This window comes from Coregonus clupeaformis, chromosome 37, assembly GCF_020615455.1.
Source record: "Coregonus clupeaformis isolate EN_2021a chromosome 37, ASM2061545v1, whole genome shotgun sequence".
Lineage (NCBI taxonomy): Eukaryota > Metazoa > Chordata > Actinopteri > Salmoniformes > Salmonidae > Coregonus > Coregonus clupeaformis.
This window is the reverse complement of record NC_059228.1, coordinates 28,570,390-28,587,730: the sequence shown is the minus strand read 5'-3', so window position 1 is coordinate 28,587,730 and position 17,341 is coordinate 28,570,390. Positions and strand designations below refer to the sequence as shown.

Sequence of the window (17,341 nt, the reverse complement as noted above, 5' to 3'; positions counted from 1 at the left end):
TAAGATTTTTCTTGAACGAGTCGGATGTGAAGGATATTCTACAGACACCCGACAAGGCCCAAATCCCTGTCATTCGCATGAGAAATAGACAGAGATATTGTGGACGTAGGTCGGGGTGCCTTGTAAGGATCCGACGGCGAGCGAGTAAACTGCCTCTTCCATCAATCCTATTAGCCAACTTACAATCATTTGAAAACAAAATGGACAACCTAAGATCAAGGATATCTTACCAACGGGACATTAAAAACGGTAATATCTAATGTTTCACGAGTCGTGGCTGAACGACGACATGAATAACATACAGCTGGCGGGATATGCGCTACATCGGCAGGATAGAACAGATGACTCCGTTAAGACAAGGGGTGGCGGTCAGTGTATATTTGTAAACAACAGCTGGTGCATAAAATCTAATACTAAGGTCTCAAGGTTTTGCTCGCCTGAGGTTGAGTATCTCATGATAAGCTCTAGACCACACTATTTACCATGAGAGTTTTCATCTATATTTTTCGTAGCTGTCTATTTAACACCACAAACTGATGCTGGCACTAATCAATGAGCTGTATAAGGACATAAGCAAACAGGAAAACGTTTATCCAGATGCAGCGCTCCTAGTGGCCGGGGACTTTAATGCAGGGAAACGTTCTACCTAATTTCTACCAGCATGTTAAATGTGCAACCAGAGGAAAAAAAACTCTAGACCACCTCTACTCCACACACAGAGACGCGTACAAAGCTCTCCCTCACCCTCCATTTTGCAAATCTGACCATAATTCTATCCTCCTGATTCCTGCATATAAGCAAAAACTAAAGCAGGAAGCTCCAGTGACTCGGTTAATAAGGAAGTGGTCAGATGAAGCAGATGCTAAGCTACAGGACTGTTTTGCTAGCACAGACTGGAATATGTTCCGGGATTCTTCCGATGGTATTGAGGAGTACACCACATCAGTCACTGGCTTCATCAATAAGTGCATTGATGACGTCATCCCCACAGTGACCGTACGTACATACCCCAACCAGAAGCCATGGATTACAGGCAATGTCCGCACTGAGCTAAAGGGTAGAGCTGCCGCTTTCAAGGAGCGGGACTCTAACCCAGATGCTTATAAGAAATCCCGCTATGCCCTCTAACGAACCATCAAACAGGCAAAGAGTCAATACAGGACTAAGATTGAATCATGCTACACCGGCTCCGACGCTCGTCGGATGTGACAGGGCTTGCAAACTATTACAGACTACAAAGGGAAGCACAGCCGTGAGCTGCCCAGTCACACAAGCCTACCAGACAAGCTAAATCACTTCTATGCTCGCTTCGAGGCAAGCAACACTGAAGCATGCATGAGAGCATCAGCTGTTCCAGATGATTATGTGATCACGCTCTCTGTAGCCGATGTGAGTAAGACTTTTAAACAGGTCAACATTCACAAGGCCGCAGGGCCAGACGGATTACCAGGACGTGTACTCTGAGCATGCGCTGACCAACTGGCAAGTGTCTTCACTGACATTTTCAACATGTCCCTGACTGAGTCTGTAATACCAACATATTTCAAGCAGACCACCATAGTCCCTGTGCCCACAAACACTAAGATAACCTGCCTAAATAACTACCGACCCGTAGCACTCACGTCTGTAGCCATGAAGTACTTTGAAAGGCTGGTCATGGCTCACATCAACACCATTATCCCAGAAACTCTAGACCCACTCCAATTTACATACCGCCCCAACAGATCCACATATGATGCAATCTCTATTGCACTCCACACTGCCCTTTCCCACCTGGACAAGAGGAACACCTACGTGAGAATGCTATTCATTGACTACAGCTCAGCGTTCAACACCATGGTGCCCTCAAAGCTCATCAATAAGCTAAGGACCCTGGGACTAAACACCTCCCTCTGCAACTGGATCCTGGACTTCCTGACATGCCGCCCCCAGGTGGTAAGGGTAGGTAACAACACATTTGCCATGCTTATCCTTAACACGAAGGCCCCTCAGGGGTGCGTGCTCAGTCCCCTCCTCTACTCCCTGTTCACCCATGACTGCATGGCCAGGCACAACTCCAACACCCTCATTAAGTTTTCCGACAACACAATAGTGGTAGGCCTGATCACCGACAACGATGAGACAGCCTATAGGGAGGAGGTCAGAGACCTGGCCATGTGGTGCCAGGATAACAACCTCTCCCTCAACGTGATCAAGACAAAGGAGATGATTGTGGACTACAGGAAAAAAAGAGGTCTAAGCACACCCCCATTCTCATCGACGGGGCTGTAGTGGAACAGGTTGAGAGCTTCAAGTTCCTTGGTGTCCACATCACGAACAAGCTATCATGGTCCAAACACACCAAGACAGTCGTGAAGAGGGCATGACAAACCCTATTCCCCGTCAGGAGACTGAAAAGATTTGGCATGGGTCCTCAGATCCTCAAAAAGTTCTACAGCTGCACCATCGAGAGCATCCTGACTGGTTGCATCACCGCCTGGTATGGCAACTGCTTGGCCTCCGTCTGCAAGGCACCACAGAGGGTAGTGCGTACGGCCCAGTACATCTCTGGGGCCAAGCTTCCTGCCATCCAGGACCTCTATACCAGGCGGTGTCAGAGGAAGGCCCTAAAAATTGTCAAAGACTCCAGCCACCCTAGTCATAGACTGTTCTCTCTGCTACCGCACGGCAAGCGGTACCGGAGTGCCAAGTCTAGGTCCAAAAGACTTCTCAACAGCTTCTACCCCCAAGCCATAACACTCCTGAACAGCTAATCATGGCTACCCGGACTATTTACATTGTCCCCCCCACCCCACCCCACCCCCTCTTTTACATTGCTGCTACTCTGTTTATTATCTATTCATAGTCACTTTAATGTACAAATTACCTCAATTATCTCGACTAACCAGTGCCCCCGCACATTGACTCTGTACCGGTACCCCCTGTATATTGCCTCCCTACTGTTATTTTATTTTACTGCTGGTCTTTAATTATTTTTTATTTTACATTTTTTACTTATCTATTTTTTACTTAACACTTTTTTTCATTTTTTTCTTAAAACTGCGTTGTTGGTTAAGGGCTTTTCAGTAAGCATTTCACTGTAAGGTTTACACCTGTTGGATTCGGCGCATGTGGCAAATAAAATGTGATTTGGTTTGATTTGAGATTGAACCTTCCATAGTATATGTGAATTATCCACTCCAGTGACATTGTTTCTGATAGCTTTACAGCAAGGTAGACAATGAGAAAAAACATATTTTTATTTGTAATGACTGCATTAGTGTTACACTCTAAATACCTGACATTAGTGTTACCAGAGGTTAGTTTAGCTTCAGTAATACAGATGGGGAAAACACAGTTTCCTAGATGCCACCACCACAACTTCATCTAAGATACTTTATTGCTGATATCAACAGTAGCCTAGAACACATTATCTGAGACATACTGTATATTGACCATTCATTTGTGGTATTACTGGTTTGCCAAGTTACAAATCGACTTACATTGGACATAACCATCAATACAGGTGAGTGTTTTAAAGACTTGATAACAGCAGTAATATTCTACTGATAAGGACTTCTATTAACCTGCCATCTGGTCTCACGTCCTCCATTAGAAACCCAACAATACTGAACAACCTGTGCTGTGACCTGAAATGGCAACTTTGTGATTATTACTAAAGTATGATAAATGAAGTGTATTCAAATTATTCTGTAAAGAACAAAAGAGCCCTTTAATGCGAAGCTTGGTCATTATTTAATACACAATAATAACTTTCTTCAACATTATACAACTGATATCATGATTAAACAGTTCGTCCTGCATTGTAGCAACAGTAAAAAGCAACTTTAAATCAGGTTATAACACGTTTTGTGTTTGTTGTGATTGGTCAAAATCTCTTGGAAATGCAATATGTTGTAAATTACATACTTGACAGGTTTATCAAACTAACCGGCTAGTTGTAACTAATCTATTTTACAATACCAATGCAGTACATTGCTATGGCACAGTAAATTGATAAGATACTGTTACAGTGGTGATGGAATTCAGACTCAGAGGAGAGGTGTGGGTCTATTCAGTGATTGTAATTTGATTAACAGCATGACTGTTAACTGGTTAATAGTTAACCTTTAACCCTCTGGTTAGATATATTACTAAAATCATTCTTAGGCTGTGGTTTTGAGTCCACAAGACAATCATCACGCAGAACATATACATGAAAGCACGTGTCAAACTCATTCCACGGAGGGCTGAGTGTCTGCGGGTTTTTGAACCTCCCTTGTACTTGATTGTTTAATTAAGGCCACTGATTATAAGGAACTTCCCTCACCTGGTTGTCTAGGTCTTAATTGACAGGAAAAACCAACAACCAGCAGACACCCTCCATGGAATAAGTTTGACACCCCTGCATTAAAGGGTAAAATGCAATAAATCTTTATATAAGAGAAGTTGAAATATGGAAAGAAAAATGTATTCACAAATAGGCCATTTCGCCTATTGTTATGTGCATTAATATATTGTATGATGTGATGAGATGTTTGCGTTCTTGATAAACATTCTCCAGTCTGTTAACCCCTTCTCTATCTCACGGTTTTCTCCTCTGCATCACAGTGTTGTATGAATCATCTGAGATCACAGACTTTGAGGTCAGTTGAAGTTTTGCTTTATGGCAGTCTAATGAAGTACTGTCAATTCAGGATTGTGATAACTTTTCTAGATTTTCTATGTGAATATGGGGCAGTAGAAATGATTGTGAAAAGAAGGGTGTACATTTCTGTTGGCCCTATCATGTGCTAAATGATATACAGTATACTGTATGCTTCAAACATTCACACTGAATTTGATTAAATCATAGCATCAGAAATGAGAGGAAGATTGACACATATTTCTAGCCATAGTGATTAGAAGTCTGTAGTGTATTGGTGCTTTATTTTCCTACACTGTGTTGTTTATACCTTTTAGCATGTCCATTTACAGAAAACCCTTGTTCAGATTGAGTTATTCCCCTCAGTAAATAAATAATTCCTAAATTATATAGAAATCATTATATCACTTTGTTTGACTGTTATGGCAGCACGCTGTTCTATCACTTGGCATCTATGGTGATGATGAAGGTACCGTTACCAATGAAATCCATCCAAATATAACCTTTCACTGTCTTTCCATTCACCTCTTTTATCAATATGATGGTAGGTTCTTGTACACATGCCATGATTCTGACTGACACACAGATTCTCTTCATCCAGACTGGTCACACTATCTCTGGTGTATTGGAGTCACATTTGATAAAGTAATAAAGCAGAAGCCATCTTGACCACGAAATGCAGTGTTCAGGTTTTCCCCCTCATTCCACGGCCGTGCTGGAGCGTGCGCAGCAGGCTGGGGTCCTGATATAGCCTAACACCCCGCTCCTCTTCCTCCTGCCGCCGGCACCACTGCTGCTCTTCCTGGATGTGGCCGTATCCTGGCGGGACAGCTTGGCAGCGCGGCCAGCAGTCTCCTTGATCTGCAGCTCCAGGTGCTTTTGGATGGCCAGGCCCAGCTCCTCAGGGTCCACAGAAGCCCCGTACACCTCCCACGTCATCCCCTCCGCATCCCACTTCACCTCCTTCACTGGGGGCTTCTGGGACGTGTCCATCTCATTCCCGTTCTCGTTCTTGTTCCCATTCCTGTTCACGTTCTCCTCCACCAGGCAGACCTGGGGGAACACGTGGGCCGGACACGTCTCGTGGACTTGGCCCGTCTGCACCGCCACGTCCCTGAGCTCCCTGTGGGACATCATGGTCCCTGTGTCCCTGGTGGCTCTATTGTTGCTGCTAATACAGCTATACTCCTGAATGTACTGCTGCAGGGCTCCACTAGGGGGCAGAGTGTTGGCCCAGGAGCAGTTGAGGTTGCAATTGAGGTTGCAGCATTGCTGCAGGCGCTTGGCATCCAGCCCCGTCTCGCTGACGGAGGACATGAGGCGAGGGAAGGAGAGGAGGGTAGGCGCTGGGTGAGGCGGCAGCACCCTCTGGTCCCTGAACTCAGCTTCTGTGCCCGGAAGGCGTGGCAGCAGCTGGGCAGGGTTGGGGATGGGTTGGGGGTGGCAGTATGCCGCAAACGTGTCCTCCAACGTCCCGTGGTGGTGGGCGAAAGTGCAGTAGCAGATGGCCTCCTCACATGAATGTGGGCATTGGGTCTCAACGCCGACCTCAGCGGCTGTGTTAGAGGGGCTAGGGGCACCGACCCTGACACACCCGGCCTGAGGCTGCTGTGTGGGTCTGTCTCCCCCGCCGTTTCCCTGTCTGCAGGCAGTGGTGTTGGTTGTGGTTGTGTTGCAGTGCTGGAGCTGCATGGGCTGCTTGCAGGCTAAGGTGGAAAGGTAGTCTCTCCTTGGGCACGAAGGGCAGCTGGTCTCACTGTGAGGTTGGGGGGCAGGGACCTCCCTGAGCATGTGGAGGGTATCTGAGTGACTCCTCTGGACAGGCAGCCTGGACAGATCCAGTCCTCCCAGGTATCTCTGTGATGATGATGAGGGGTGGGGCGCCTGGCTCTCTCCGAAGGCTGATAACACGCTCCCGCTGGCTTGATGACCATGATTGGTGATGCCCTCCTTGTGGTGATGGGCTGTGTGAGGGCAGACAGCATTCCTGGTGTCCACACAGTCAGGTGTGTGTGGTTGGATGGTGTGCTGGACGGCCTGAGAAGGCCCCTGTCTGCCTGTTTCTCTGTCTCTATGAGAGCATGGAGCCGTATCCTCATTGGAGCTCTTCCTGAGTTCCTCCTGCCTCAGAGGACCTGTCAGCCCATCTGTGGAACTCTTCGAGAGAGGTAGGAGGGGGTCGGTGCAGAGGGAAGAGTCAGGGGAAACACTGCCCCCTGGTGGGTATAACACTGACACGGGATGCCCACTCTCTGCCATGGGAAAGCTCTGGAACACAATGGAAACAGATAGAGCATCAACAATATGGCTCAGGGACATAAGCTCTTATTTATGTCAAGGGGAGCTTACACAGTGTATGCATGAGGACTCCCTGATGAAACCAGTCATCTGGTACTATGCTAATTGATTCGTTATGAGATGACTCATCGTCCTACTGGGAGCTAGTCTACTGTAACGCCAGACTTGACAGCTAGAATTTCAGTGTTTTTAAAATAATTGAAGTCGAGTCTAGCCCCAAGTGTTTTCACAGTGTTAGTGTAGTGGTTTTGTTGATTTGCAAGAGAGACACAACCATTTGGTCTCTGCAGCTCAAACTAAAAAAGGAAAACTCCACCCAAAAAATATATTTTGGTATTTGTTTCATTAGTTAATTGTTGATATAGTCCCAAAATGTTTAGCATGTCAGCAATCAAGTTGTCAAGATATATAGCCTTCAAAATACAGAAATATATTAGGACTTTTACTGAGAGCTACCCGGGGGAAGATACCTGATCCGCGAACCTCTGAGGGACATGTCTTCTGAATTTCAGTAAGTGAATTTAAATGAATATGTATAAAAAAATGAAAAAAAATGATAAAAAATTAAATTAAAGCGAGTATCGCATAAAAAGTTACCCATAGTCTTATAGAGAGAAGACTATTCACTAGTTTTAGGAGAAAACTAGAGCGAGGCGTAACGGTACCATGGAAAGCCCCGCTGACAGCTGTCTGTAGGCATTTATAAGAGAAATATCTACGTGGTCTGCAGCCACTACAAAATAACAGAAAGTATTTTTGAATAAGAGGTGTTATTATATATGTATAGCAAGTAGCGGCAAGAGAACCGTTGACGATACATATGGTGCATAGCAAGTAATGACAAGAGAATTGTTGACGATGCACATGGGTTAATGAGGAGATTACCAAGTACGTTTGGGAATAGTACTAAGTGAATGTGGATGTGTTGTGTGATTGTGAGATATGACATATTAAGCTGATTGAAATGTGATAATAAGATTGATTGAAATCTGTATATTAAGCTGATTGGATAATAAGATTAATTGAAATGTGTATATTAAGCTGATTGTAATTTGGATAATAAGAGAATGAAATTTAGCTATAAATTATTGAGTGAATGAGAGCTGTCAGGGGACTAGCTCACGTGTGAAAGAGGTGAATGAATGCTCCAACCAGTTCTGTGAGCTGAGTTTTTTGATCTGTAATGTTATCTAGGGTTCTGTCCAACACTGCCGTTGGGTCTACTGTTAGAGGATAACATGTCTCGGAAATCTCATACGTAACATGTCTCAGAGGATAACATGTCTCGTTAGTAACGAGGATAACATGTCTCGTTAATGTCGAGGATAACGTCTCATTGGTAACGAGGATAACATGTCTCTGAGGTTAACATTACTTTAGATTACATGAGGATAACATGTCTCATCTATAGAGTTTGATGTATAACGTTATTATGTGCGTGGAGTTATGAAAGAAGAGTACTATTCCAAATATGCTGTTAAATAGGACTAGTGTAGATATCTAAATACCGGTTAAATAGAACACCAGCGAATGAGAAAAATGTGTTAAAGCAGTGTGCTTGTGACAGTTAAGGCAAGATATGAGAGTATTGTGTGCTTGACTAATTAACTGAACAGGAGATTATCTCCAGCGTGAAAGCTGTGTGGTTGTGAAAGTAAGTGTTAATTTGAGGAACATTCTTAGAAGATTTAAGATTTTTTTTAAACACTTTAAATATGGGTAAAAAAATAGTAAGAGCAGGAGGGACAATCCGAACTAGGAACCAAGGGGGCCGTGTAAAATAATGGCTAATAAATTTGGTAGGGGGGTACTGAACCAAACAGAAGATTGGACAAAATGGACAGATGGAGATTTCCCAGCTGACGGGACACTGAGCACTGATAAACTGGAGTCCATGAGAAGCCAACTTGAGAGAAAAGAGAGACAGAACAATAAAGTGAAAGTGAAGTGGGACGATTTCAGAAAATGGGAGAGGGAAGCAGAAAAAGCAAAAGATAAAGCTGTAAGAGGACTGCTGGTGAAACAAGTGGAACTACCAGAGAAGAAATAGGAGGATGAAGAGAAGAAGAAAAAGAAAAAGCCTGGCTGGCCCTTCTCCGAGGGGAACCCTTTCATGGGGCCCAACTGGTATCCACCACTGCCGAATCCTCCACCAGCGGACAGGGGTGGCCAGGTGCCTGGTGGAGGAGCGGGATATTTACGAGCTGTCAGAAGAGCTGCAGAGGGAGCTGGAATGGAAGATAGAAGGCTACCTGCAAAGACAACAGGAACGGAAGAGAGAGAGAGTGAAGAAGAAGCACTAGAGGACCTCAGAAGAGAACTGGAGAAATGTAAGAGACAAAAGGAGAAGAGAGAATGTAGAAATACTAGATGCAAATTAAGGAGCAAGACTCCCGAGTGGGAGCATTGCAGTGCTAGCTGTGCCACTAGAGATCCTGGTTCAAATCCAGGCTCTGTCGTAGCTGGCTGCGACCGGGAGACCCATGGGGTGGCGCACAATTGGCCCAGGGTAGGGGAGGGAATGGCCAGCAGGGATGTAGCTCAGTTGGTAGAGCATGGCGTTTGCAACGCCAGGGTTGTGGGTTCGATTCCCACGGGGGGCCAGTATGAAAAATAAAAAAATAATGTATGCACTCACTAACTGTAAGTCGCTCTGGATAAGAGCGTCTGCTAAATGACTAAAATGTAAGCAGCAGGAAGAATGTCAGTAAATAAGTTTTAGTTTTAGTAAACAACCACAAAATTCAATTTTTGGTGGACACTGGGGCCGTGGTCTCAGTGTTAAAAACATCTGCCCTATCTGTTCTCCCCTCAAGGAAAACAATGCGCACAGTTGGAGCGTCTGGAATTCACTCTGAAGAATGTTTGACCTTTCCCCTAGATGTGGTGTGGGGTGAGGGAAAATGGTAACACAGATTCCTATATTTATCTGCCTGTCCGGTAAATTTATTAGGAAGAGATTTGATGTTTAAAATGAATTTATCTGTTGCATGTACTGAAGAAGGATTGTCATTGGGATCGAGGGAAAATGGAATCTTCCCGTGCCTAATGAACTGTTACTATGCTTGGTATTTGAATGATCAACATGTTGAGGGACAGCTGGGAGAGCAATCCCTCTCTTCACCATTGCATGCTAACTGGGAAGGTTCTGAACACCTACATTGTACAGCTGCTGTTCCCTCATTCGAAAGAGACCCTGATTACCAGAGAAGGAAAGTGAGAAGGAAAGTGGTCAGCTTCAACAGCAACTTTCTATTCCCCATTCTGGGCTATTGAAATTATATTACCAAGAAAATAACCAATTCCCATTGAAACCATGCCTGTGGTATTACAAGATAATTCACACATTGATTGGCTAAGAGACATACCTGAAGAACTGTGGGCTAAATCAAAGACTGACATTGGACGCATGAAAGGAGCTGCACCAGTTGTGGTAGTTCCAAAAAGCACCCACAGACCTTACAAAGCTCAATACCCTCTTAGCAAAGAAGCTGAAAAGGGTATTATTCCCATTCATAGTGCATTGGTGTCACGGTTAACTAAGCCAGAACCCAGAAGCAGACCAGGACACGGTACGTGAGACAAAGGTGAGTGTTTATTTATAGAGTCCGAGTGAAGCTGAATAATCCAGGGAACAGAGCGGGTGGCGTGGATGGGTTGTTGAGGGTGCAGTGGTTGGTCCGGTACTGGCTCGGCAGCCGCCGACCATCAGGCAGAGGTTGGGTGAAGGTTCCGGGTGAGAGACTGCAGACAGAACAAAACGGAGGTGAGTACACAGCAAATCAACAAGGTGCAAAACAACAAAACTAACGCTAGAACTCAAGGGCTGATACGCTGACAAACATACTGTTCATGGCTAACGCATCCGGCAGGAACTGGATGTTGGGCCAGAGCCTAAGAAGGGTGATGATCAGGACCAGGTGTGCAGATTGCTGATGGGATGCAGGTGCGGAAAACCAGAGCGCTCCCCCGGAGCGTTCCCGAACCCTCGGGAAACTGGAGAATACGAGCAGGAACACTAGTCACCAGACAGGACCCGACTCAGACAGCCGGGATCGTCACAGTACCCCCCCTCCGACGTAACGCCACCGGGCGGACTTCCCGGAGCGCCAGGATGGAGGCGGTAGAAGTCACTGATGAGGTCTGCGTCTAGGACCTGTCGCCGCTGGAATCCAACTCCTCTCTTCAGGGCCATACCTCCCAGTCCACGAGATACTGGAAACCCCGGCCCCGCCGTCTGGAATCCATGATGCGACGCACCGTGTAGGCAGGACCACCTCCGATCATCCGAGGAGGAGGAGGAGGAGGCGGAGGAGGCAACAGAGGACTGAGGAAGACAGGCTTGAGGCAGGAGACATGAAAGGTGGGATGGACTCTGAGCGTCCTCGGTAGTTTGAGTCGAACTGCCACTGGATTGATCACCTTCTCCACCACAAACGGACCAATGAACTTCGGCAACAACTTCCTAGACTCAGTCCGTAACGGAAGATCCCGTGTGGCCAACCAAACCCTATCTCCGATGGTATAGGTGGGAGCGGGAATCCGCGCACGATTCGCCTGGAGCTGATACCGGTCCGAAACTCTAAGGGAGTGCCTTCCTGGCCCGATGCCAGGTCCGGTGGCAACGCCGAATATGGGCCTGCACAGAAGGCACTGAGAGCTCCTTCTCCTGAGAAGGAAACAGGGGGAGGTTGATAGCCATACAGGCACTGGAAGGGAGACATCCCAGTGGCAGATGTAGGAAGAGTATTGTGGGCATACTCAACCCAAGGCAACTGAGAGGCCCAGGAGGTGGGGTTGGAAGAGACCAGACAGCGTAGCGTTGATTCCATCTTCTGGTTGGCTCTCTCCGCCTGACCATTGGATTGGGGGTGAAAACCAGATGTGAGACTGACCGTAGCTCCAATGGCCAAACAGAAGGACTTCCAGACAGCAGAGGTAAACTGAGGGCCACGGTCGGAAACGATATCACTGGGCAAACCGTGGGACCCTGAAAACCTCCCTAACCAGGATCTCGGACGTCTCCGAGGCAGAGGGAAGCTTGGCAATTGGCACAAAGTGGGCGAACTTGCTGAATCTGTCCACGATAGTCAGAACGACCGTGTTCCCCTCAGAAGCGGGCAACCCCGTGACGAAGTCCAGGGCCAGGATGCGACCATGGTCGCGGGGAATAGGAAGGGGGTGAAGTAGTCCAGAGCTGGGCCGATTGGTACTCTTATTCTGCGCACACACTGGACAGGCAGCAACAAAACCCCGAGTATCCTCGGCCATGGCAGGCCACCAAAAACGTCTGCGAAGAAACGCCATAGTCCGAGCCACGCCAGGGTGACAAGCCATCTTGCTGGCGTGGGACCATTTGAGGACAGCAGGACGAACCGACTCAGGCACAAACAACCGACCGGGTGGACCGTTACAGGACCGGGCTGAGTCCGAAGGGCCGCCAGCACCTCCTCCTCAATCTTCCACATAACTGCTCCCACGACGCAGTTCCGGGGGAGGATTGTCTCGGTCTTGGACCCACTCTCCTCCGTCTTGGAGAACATCCGGGACAAGGCGTCCGCCTTGCCGTTCTTAGATCCAGGTCGGAACGTCAGGGCAAACTTGAATCGTCCGAAAACAACGCCCACCTGGCCTGACGGGAGTTGAGACGTTTAGCCGATTGCACGTAAGCAAGATTCTTGTGGTCCGTCCAGACCATAAACGGTTGCTCCGCCCCTCCAACCAGTGGCGCCACTCCTCCAAGGCAAGTTTCACCGCGAGAAGCTCCCGGTTACCCACATCGTAATTCCTCTCCGCAGGCGAAAGGCGACGAGAGTAGTAGGCGCAGGGATGGAGTTTACTGTCCGTGGAGCATCGCTGCGACAGGATGGCGCCAACTCCCACATCAGACGCGCCCACTTCAACGATCGAACTGACGGGCCGTGTCCGGTTGAGAGAGAATCGGTGCGTTGGTGAATCGCCTCTTCAAATCCAGAAACGCTCGATCCGCCTCCGGATTCCACTTGAAGGTCCTGATGCTGGAAGTCAAGGCAGTTAACGGAGCGGCCACACGGCTGTAATCCCGGATGAATCTGCGGTAGAAATTCGCAAACCCCAAAAATCTCTGGAGCTGCAATCTCGTACCGGGCTGGGCCCATTCCAGAACCGCTCTAACCTTCTCCTGGTCCATCCTAATCTCTCCCCTGGAGATGATGTACCCGAGAAAGGATGTCGTGTGGGCGTGAAACTCGCACTTCTCGGCCTTCACAAACAGGCGATTCTCCAACAATCGCTGCAGAACCTGCCGGACATGCTGGACGTGGTCGGAAGGTTCCTTCGAGAAGATCAGAATGTCATCCAGGTAAACAAACACAAAGAGACCGATCATATCTCTCAGGACGTGTTCACCATACTCTGGAATACCGCTGAGCATTGGTCAGTCCAAACGGCATCACCTGATACTCGAAGTGACCCATCGGTGTATGAAACCCGACAACCACTCGTCCCCCTCTCTGATCCGGACCAGGTGATACGCATGCGTAGGTCTAGCTTGGTGAACACCGTAGCACCCTGTAAGGAGTCGAAGGCAGAACTCATCAAGGGCAGGGGATACTTGTTCTTGACCGTGATGTCATTCAACCCCCGATAATCAATACACGGTCGAAGAGAGCCATCCTTCCTTACCCACAAAGAAGAATCCTGCCCCAGGGGTGATGACGAGGGACGAACGAGACCAGCAGCTAGGGACTCCTTGATGTAGGTCTCCAACGCCTCACGCGTTCAGGTCGGGAGATACTGTATAACCTTCCCTTGGGGTAGACAGCTCCAGGGACCAGGTTGATGGCACAATCATATGGTCGGGTGGGGAGGGAGTGACAGAGCCTTCTGCTTACTGAAAACTTCCCCCAAATCGTGATATGTCTCGGGAACCAGGGACAAATCTGGGGTTTAGCCTCAATCACCTGACTGGGAACCGAATGGGGGCAGGCAGTCTTGAGACAGTTAGCATGACAATCAAGGCTCCAACTTCGTTACCTTGCCCGTCACCCAATCGAACGTGGGATTGTGTTCCCTTCAGCCAGGGGTATCCAAGGACCAGAGGAACATGGGAAGACGGCAGAATGAAGAATGAAATCATCTCAGAATGATTCCCCGACAACCGCATCTTAACCGGGTTCAGTCCTCATCGTGATACGTGCCAGACTACTGCCGTTCAGAGTGGTAGCTTCAATGGCTTCCGGTAATTGCTCCTTGGAAAGCCCCAGCTGTTCCACCAACTCGGCATCTAGAAAGCTTCCACCGGCACCTGAATCGATAAAAGCGTTAATCGCTAAGCTCTGATTCCTGTTCATAAGGGTAGCCGGGAAACGCGGTCTGACAGAGGTATTGAGAGAGTCAAACTGGCTCGCTAAAAGTCCTCCCAACTTTAGCGAGCGCGCAGTTTGGACGACCCGACTGGATCCTGAGAAGCTGATCGGTTGGACGGGACCCATTGCTTCTCCCTCCTTCGCTCTCGGACTCCGATTATCCACCCGAATAGACAAAGCTACCAAGCTGTCCAGGTCACTAGGCTCCGGATAGGAGATCAACTCATCCTTGAGCTGCTCCGACAGACCCTGGTAAAAGGCCGCTTGCAGAGACTCCCTCGCTCCACCCACTCTCCACAGCCAACGTCTTGAACTCGATCACGAAGTCGGCCACGCTGCGAGTTCCTTGGCGAAGCGAAAACAGGCGCCAGCTGCGTCCCCTCCCTCGGACGGAATGGTCGAAGAGCTTCCTCATCTCGGCCGTGAACCCCTGGTATGAAGCCAGCAGGGATCCTGTCGTTCCCAAACGGCTGAAGCCCACTCCAGCGCCGACCACGCAGCAACTCAATCACAAAGGCTATCCTAGCCTTGTCTGTGGCATAAGAGTAGGGCTGTAGATCGAACACTAGTCCACACTGCATAAGGAAGGAACGGCATCTTCCCCAGCTCTCCCTCATACTTATCCGCGTTCGGAACCTTGGGCTCACGGATGGACACAGCTTCAGAAGCGGCAGGCGAGATGGGTGAAACCGGTAGTGGATCCTCCACCGGACACTTGCGTTGGTTCTGGACCTCCGTCAGACCGGTAGAAAGGTTCCGAACTGACAACGCGATCTCCTGTAGTACCGTGCTATGATGGCCCAACATCTTCTCCTGCTGGGTAATAGCATGGCGAACAGAGTCCAGGTCCGCTGGGTTCATTACTGGCCGGATCGTTCTGTCACGGTTAACTAAGCCAGAACCCAGAAGCAGACCAGGACACGGTACGTGAGACAAAGGTGAGTGTTTATTTATAGAGTCCGAGTGAAGCTGAATAATCCAGGGAACAGAGCGGGTGGCGTGGATGGGTTGTTGAGGGTGCAGTGGTTGGTCCGTACTGGCTCGGCAGCCGCCGACCATCAGGCAGAGGTTGGGTGAAGGTTCCGGGTGAGAGACTGCAGACAGAACAAAAACGGAGGTGAGTACACAGCAAATCAACAAGGTGCAAAACAACAAAACTAACGCTAGAACTCAAGGGCTGATACGCTGACAAACATACTGTTCATGGCTAACCATCCGGCAGGAACTGGATGTTGGGCCAGAGCCTAAGAAGGGTGATGATCAGGACCAGGTGTGCAGATTGCTGATGGGATGCAGGTGCGGAAAACCAGAGCGCTCCCCGGAGCGTTCCCGAACCCTCGGGAAACTGGAGAATACGAGCAGGAACACTAGTCACCAGACAGGACCCGACTCAGACAGCCGGGATCGTCACAATTGGTTGAAATAGGTGCTCTGGTTCCCTCCCCGAAGTCACCCTGTAACACACCAATTTTACCTGTTAGGAAACCATCTGGTGATTATCGTTTTGTGCAAGACCTTAGAATAGTAAACGATGCTGTACATGCTAGAGCACCTCTGGTGCCTAACACTGTTACCATTTTATTCCAGATGCCTCCTGGTAGTTGTTGTTTTTCAGTGATTGATTTAGCTAATACTTTCTTTAGCATCCCTGTGGCTGAAGAGTCACAGGACTGGTTCTCCTTTACGTTTCTTGGGGCTAAATGGAAATGGACAGTGATGCTCCAAGGCTACGTGGAATCACCGGTGATCTTTGCCCAAGAAATGTCTCGAAACCTAGAGGGTTTTGTTGCTCCGGGAGGGAGTACTTTGGTTCAGTATATTGACGATTTGTTGGTTTGCTCACAATCAGAGGAGAGATGTCACGAGGACACTCGAGCATTGTTGGTTTTCTTAGCAGAAAATGGTGTCAGCCCCTTGCCTGGGCCTTCCAGACCATATGAAACCTTTTCATCTGTTTGTTTCTGAGACGGGTGGGTTTATGTCAGCAGTTTTGACACAGTATCATGGTGTGGGATATAGACCTGTGGGTTATTATTCTAAACGATTGGATAGTGTGATCAGGGAATGGTTTCCTGTTTGAGATCGGTAGCGGCTGCTACTGAGGCTGTTTTGCCATGTTCTGATATTGTGGCTATGTCTCCCCTAACCGTCCATGTGCCCCATGATGTGTACGCAATTTTTACACAGGCAAGAGCTGCTCATTTGACACCTGCGAGACTGCTAGACTATCAGAACATTCTGTTGACAATGTCCCATGTTACTCTGAAAATATGTAAAATTCTTAACCCTGCAAATCTTCTCTCCACAGCAGAGGCCGGTGAAGACCACGAATGTGACTTAGCTATTAAAATTGACTGTAGGCCTAGGTTGGACTTGAGAGACACCCCATTAGAGAATCCGGATTTTGAGTTTTTTGTAGATGGGTCTGCTCAGTGTAATGATAAAGGAGAGCCTTTAGTTGGTTATGCTGTTGTGACTAGTTTAGAGACGGTGGAGAGTTCAAGGCTCCCATCGAATTATTTGGTTTGACTAGAACTTGTATTTTGGCTAAAGATATCTCTGTTAACATATACACCGACAGTAGATATGCGTTTGGTGTAGTGCATGATTTTGGAACATTGTGGAAGAGTAGTTTTTTAAAAACTTCCTCTGGAAAACAAATTGCTCACGGTAAGCTTGTGTCCTCTCTGTTGGAGGCTTTTCAACTCCCCTCGTTAATCTCGGTGATAAAGTGTCAGGCCCATACTCCCTCTAAAGATAACGTTTCTCTGGGCAATGCCAAGGCTGACTGTGCAGCTAAACAGGCTGCATCCTCTTCTGTTTCCCCCCTCCTACAGATGGCGGTAGTTCCAGCTCCCACCAACTTTTTCTCTGTTAATGATATTGTTGCTTTACAGGCCACGACTGATGCTTCAGAGAAACGCAAGTTGGCCTGGTGCTGCCATAAGGACGCCTCGGTGTGTAGCTTGATGAATGGAGCAGACCTGCCATGCCCCGTCAAAAGGAGGGATGGTGGATCTTGTAAATAAATATTGGTGTACAGTAGATTTTACTGCGTTTGCAGAACATTTCT

General features: G+C 47.9%; 1 protein-coding gene across 2 annotated transcripts in view; it reads right to left on the bottom strand.

The window, feature by feature from the left end:
• Window positions 1–3,257: 3,257 nt before the first annotated feature.
• The window catches only part of LOC121553522, a 39,703-nt gene continuing 25,619 nt past the window's right edge, over window positions 3,258–17,341 (bottom strand). For both annotated transcript variants that reach the window (XM_041866700.2, XM_041866699.1), the window contains one exon: window positions 3,258–6,892. In XM_041866700.2, coding sequence (XP_041722634.1) covers window positions 5,324–6,883 — 1,560 coding nt within the window. In that variant the 5' untranslated portion in view covers window positions 6,884–6,892 and the 3' untranslated portion in view covers window positions 3,258–5,323. The remainder of the gene's footprint in view (window positions 6,893–17,341) is intronic.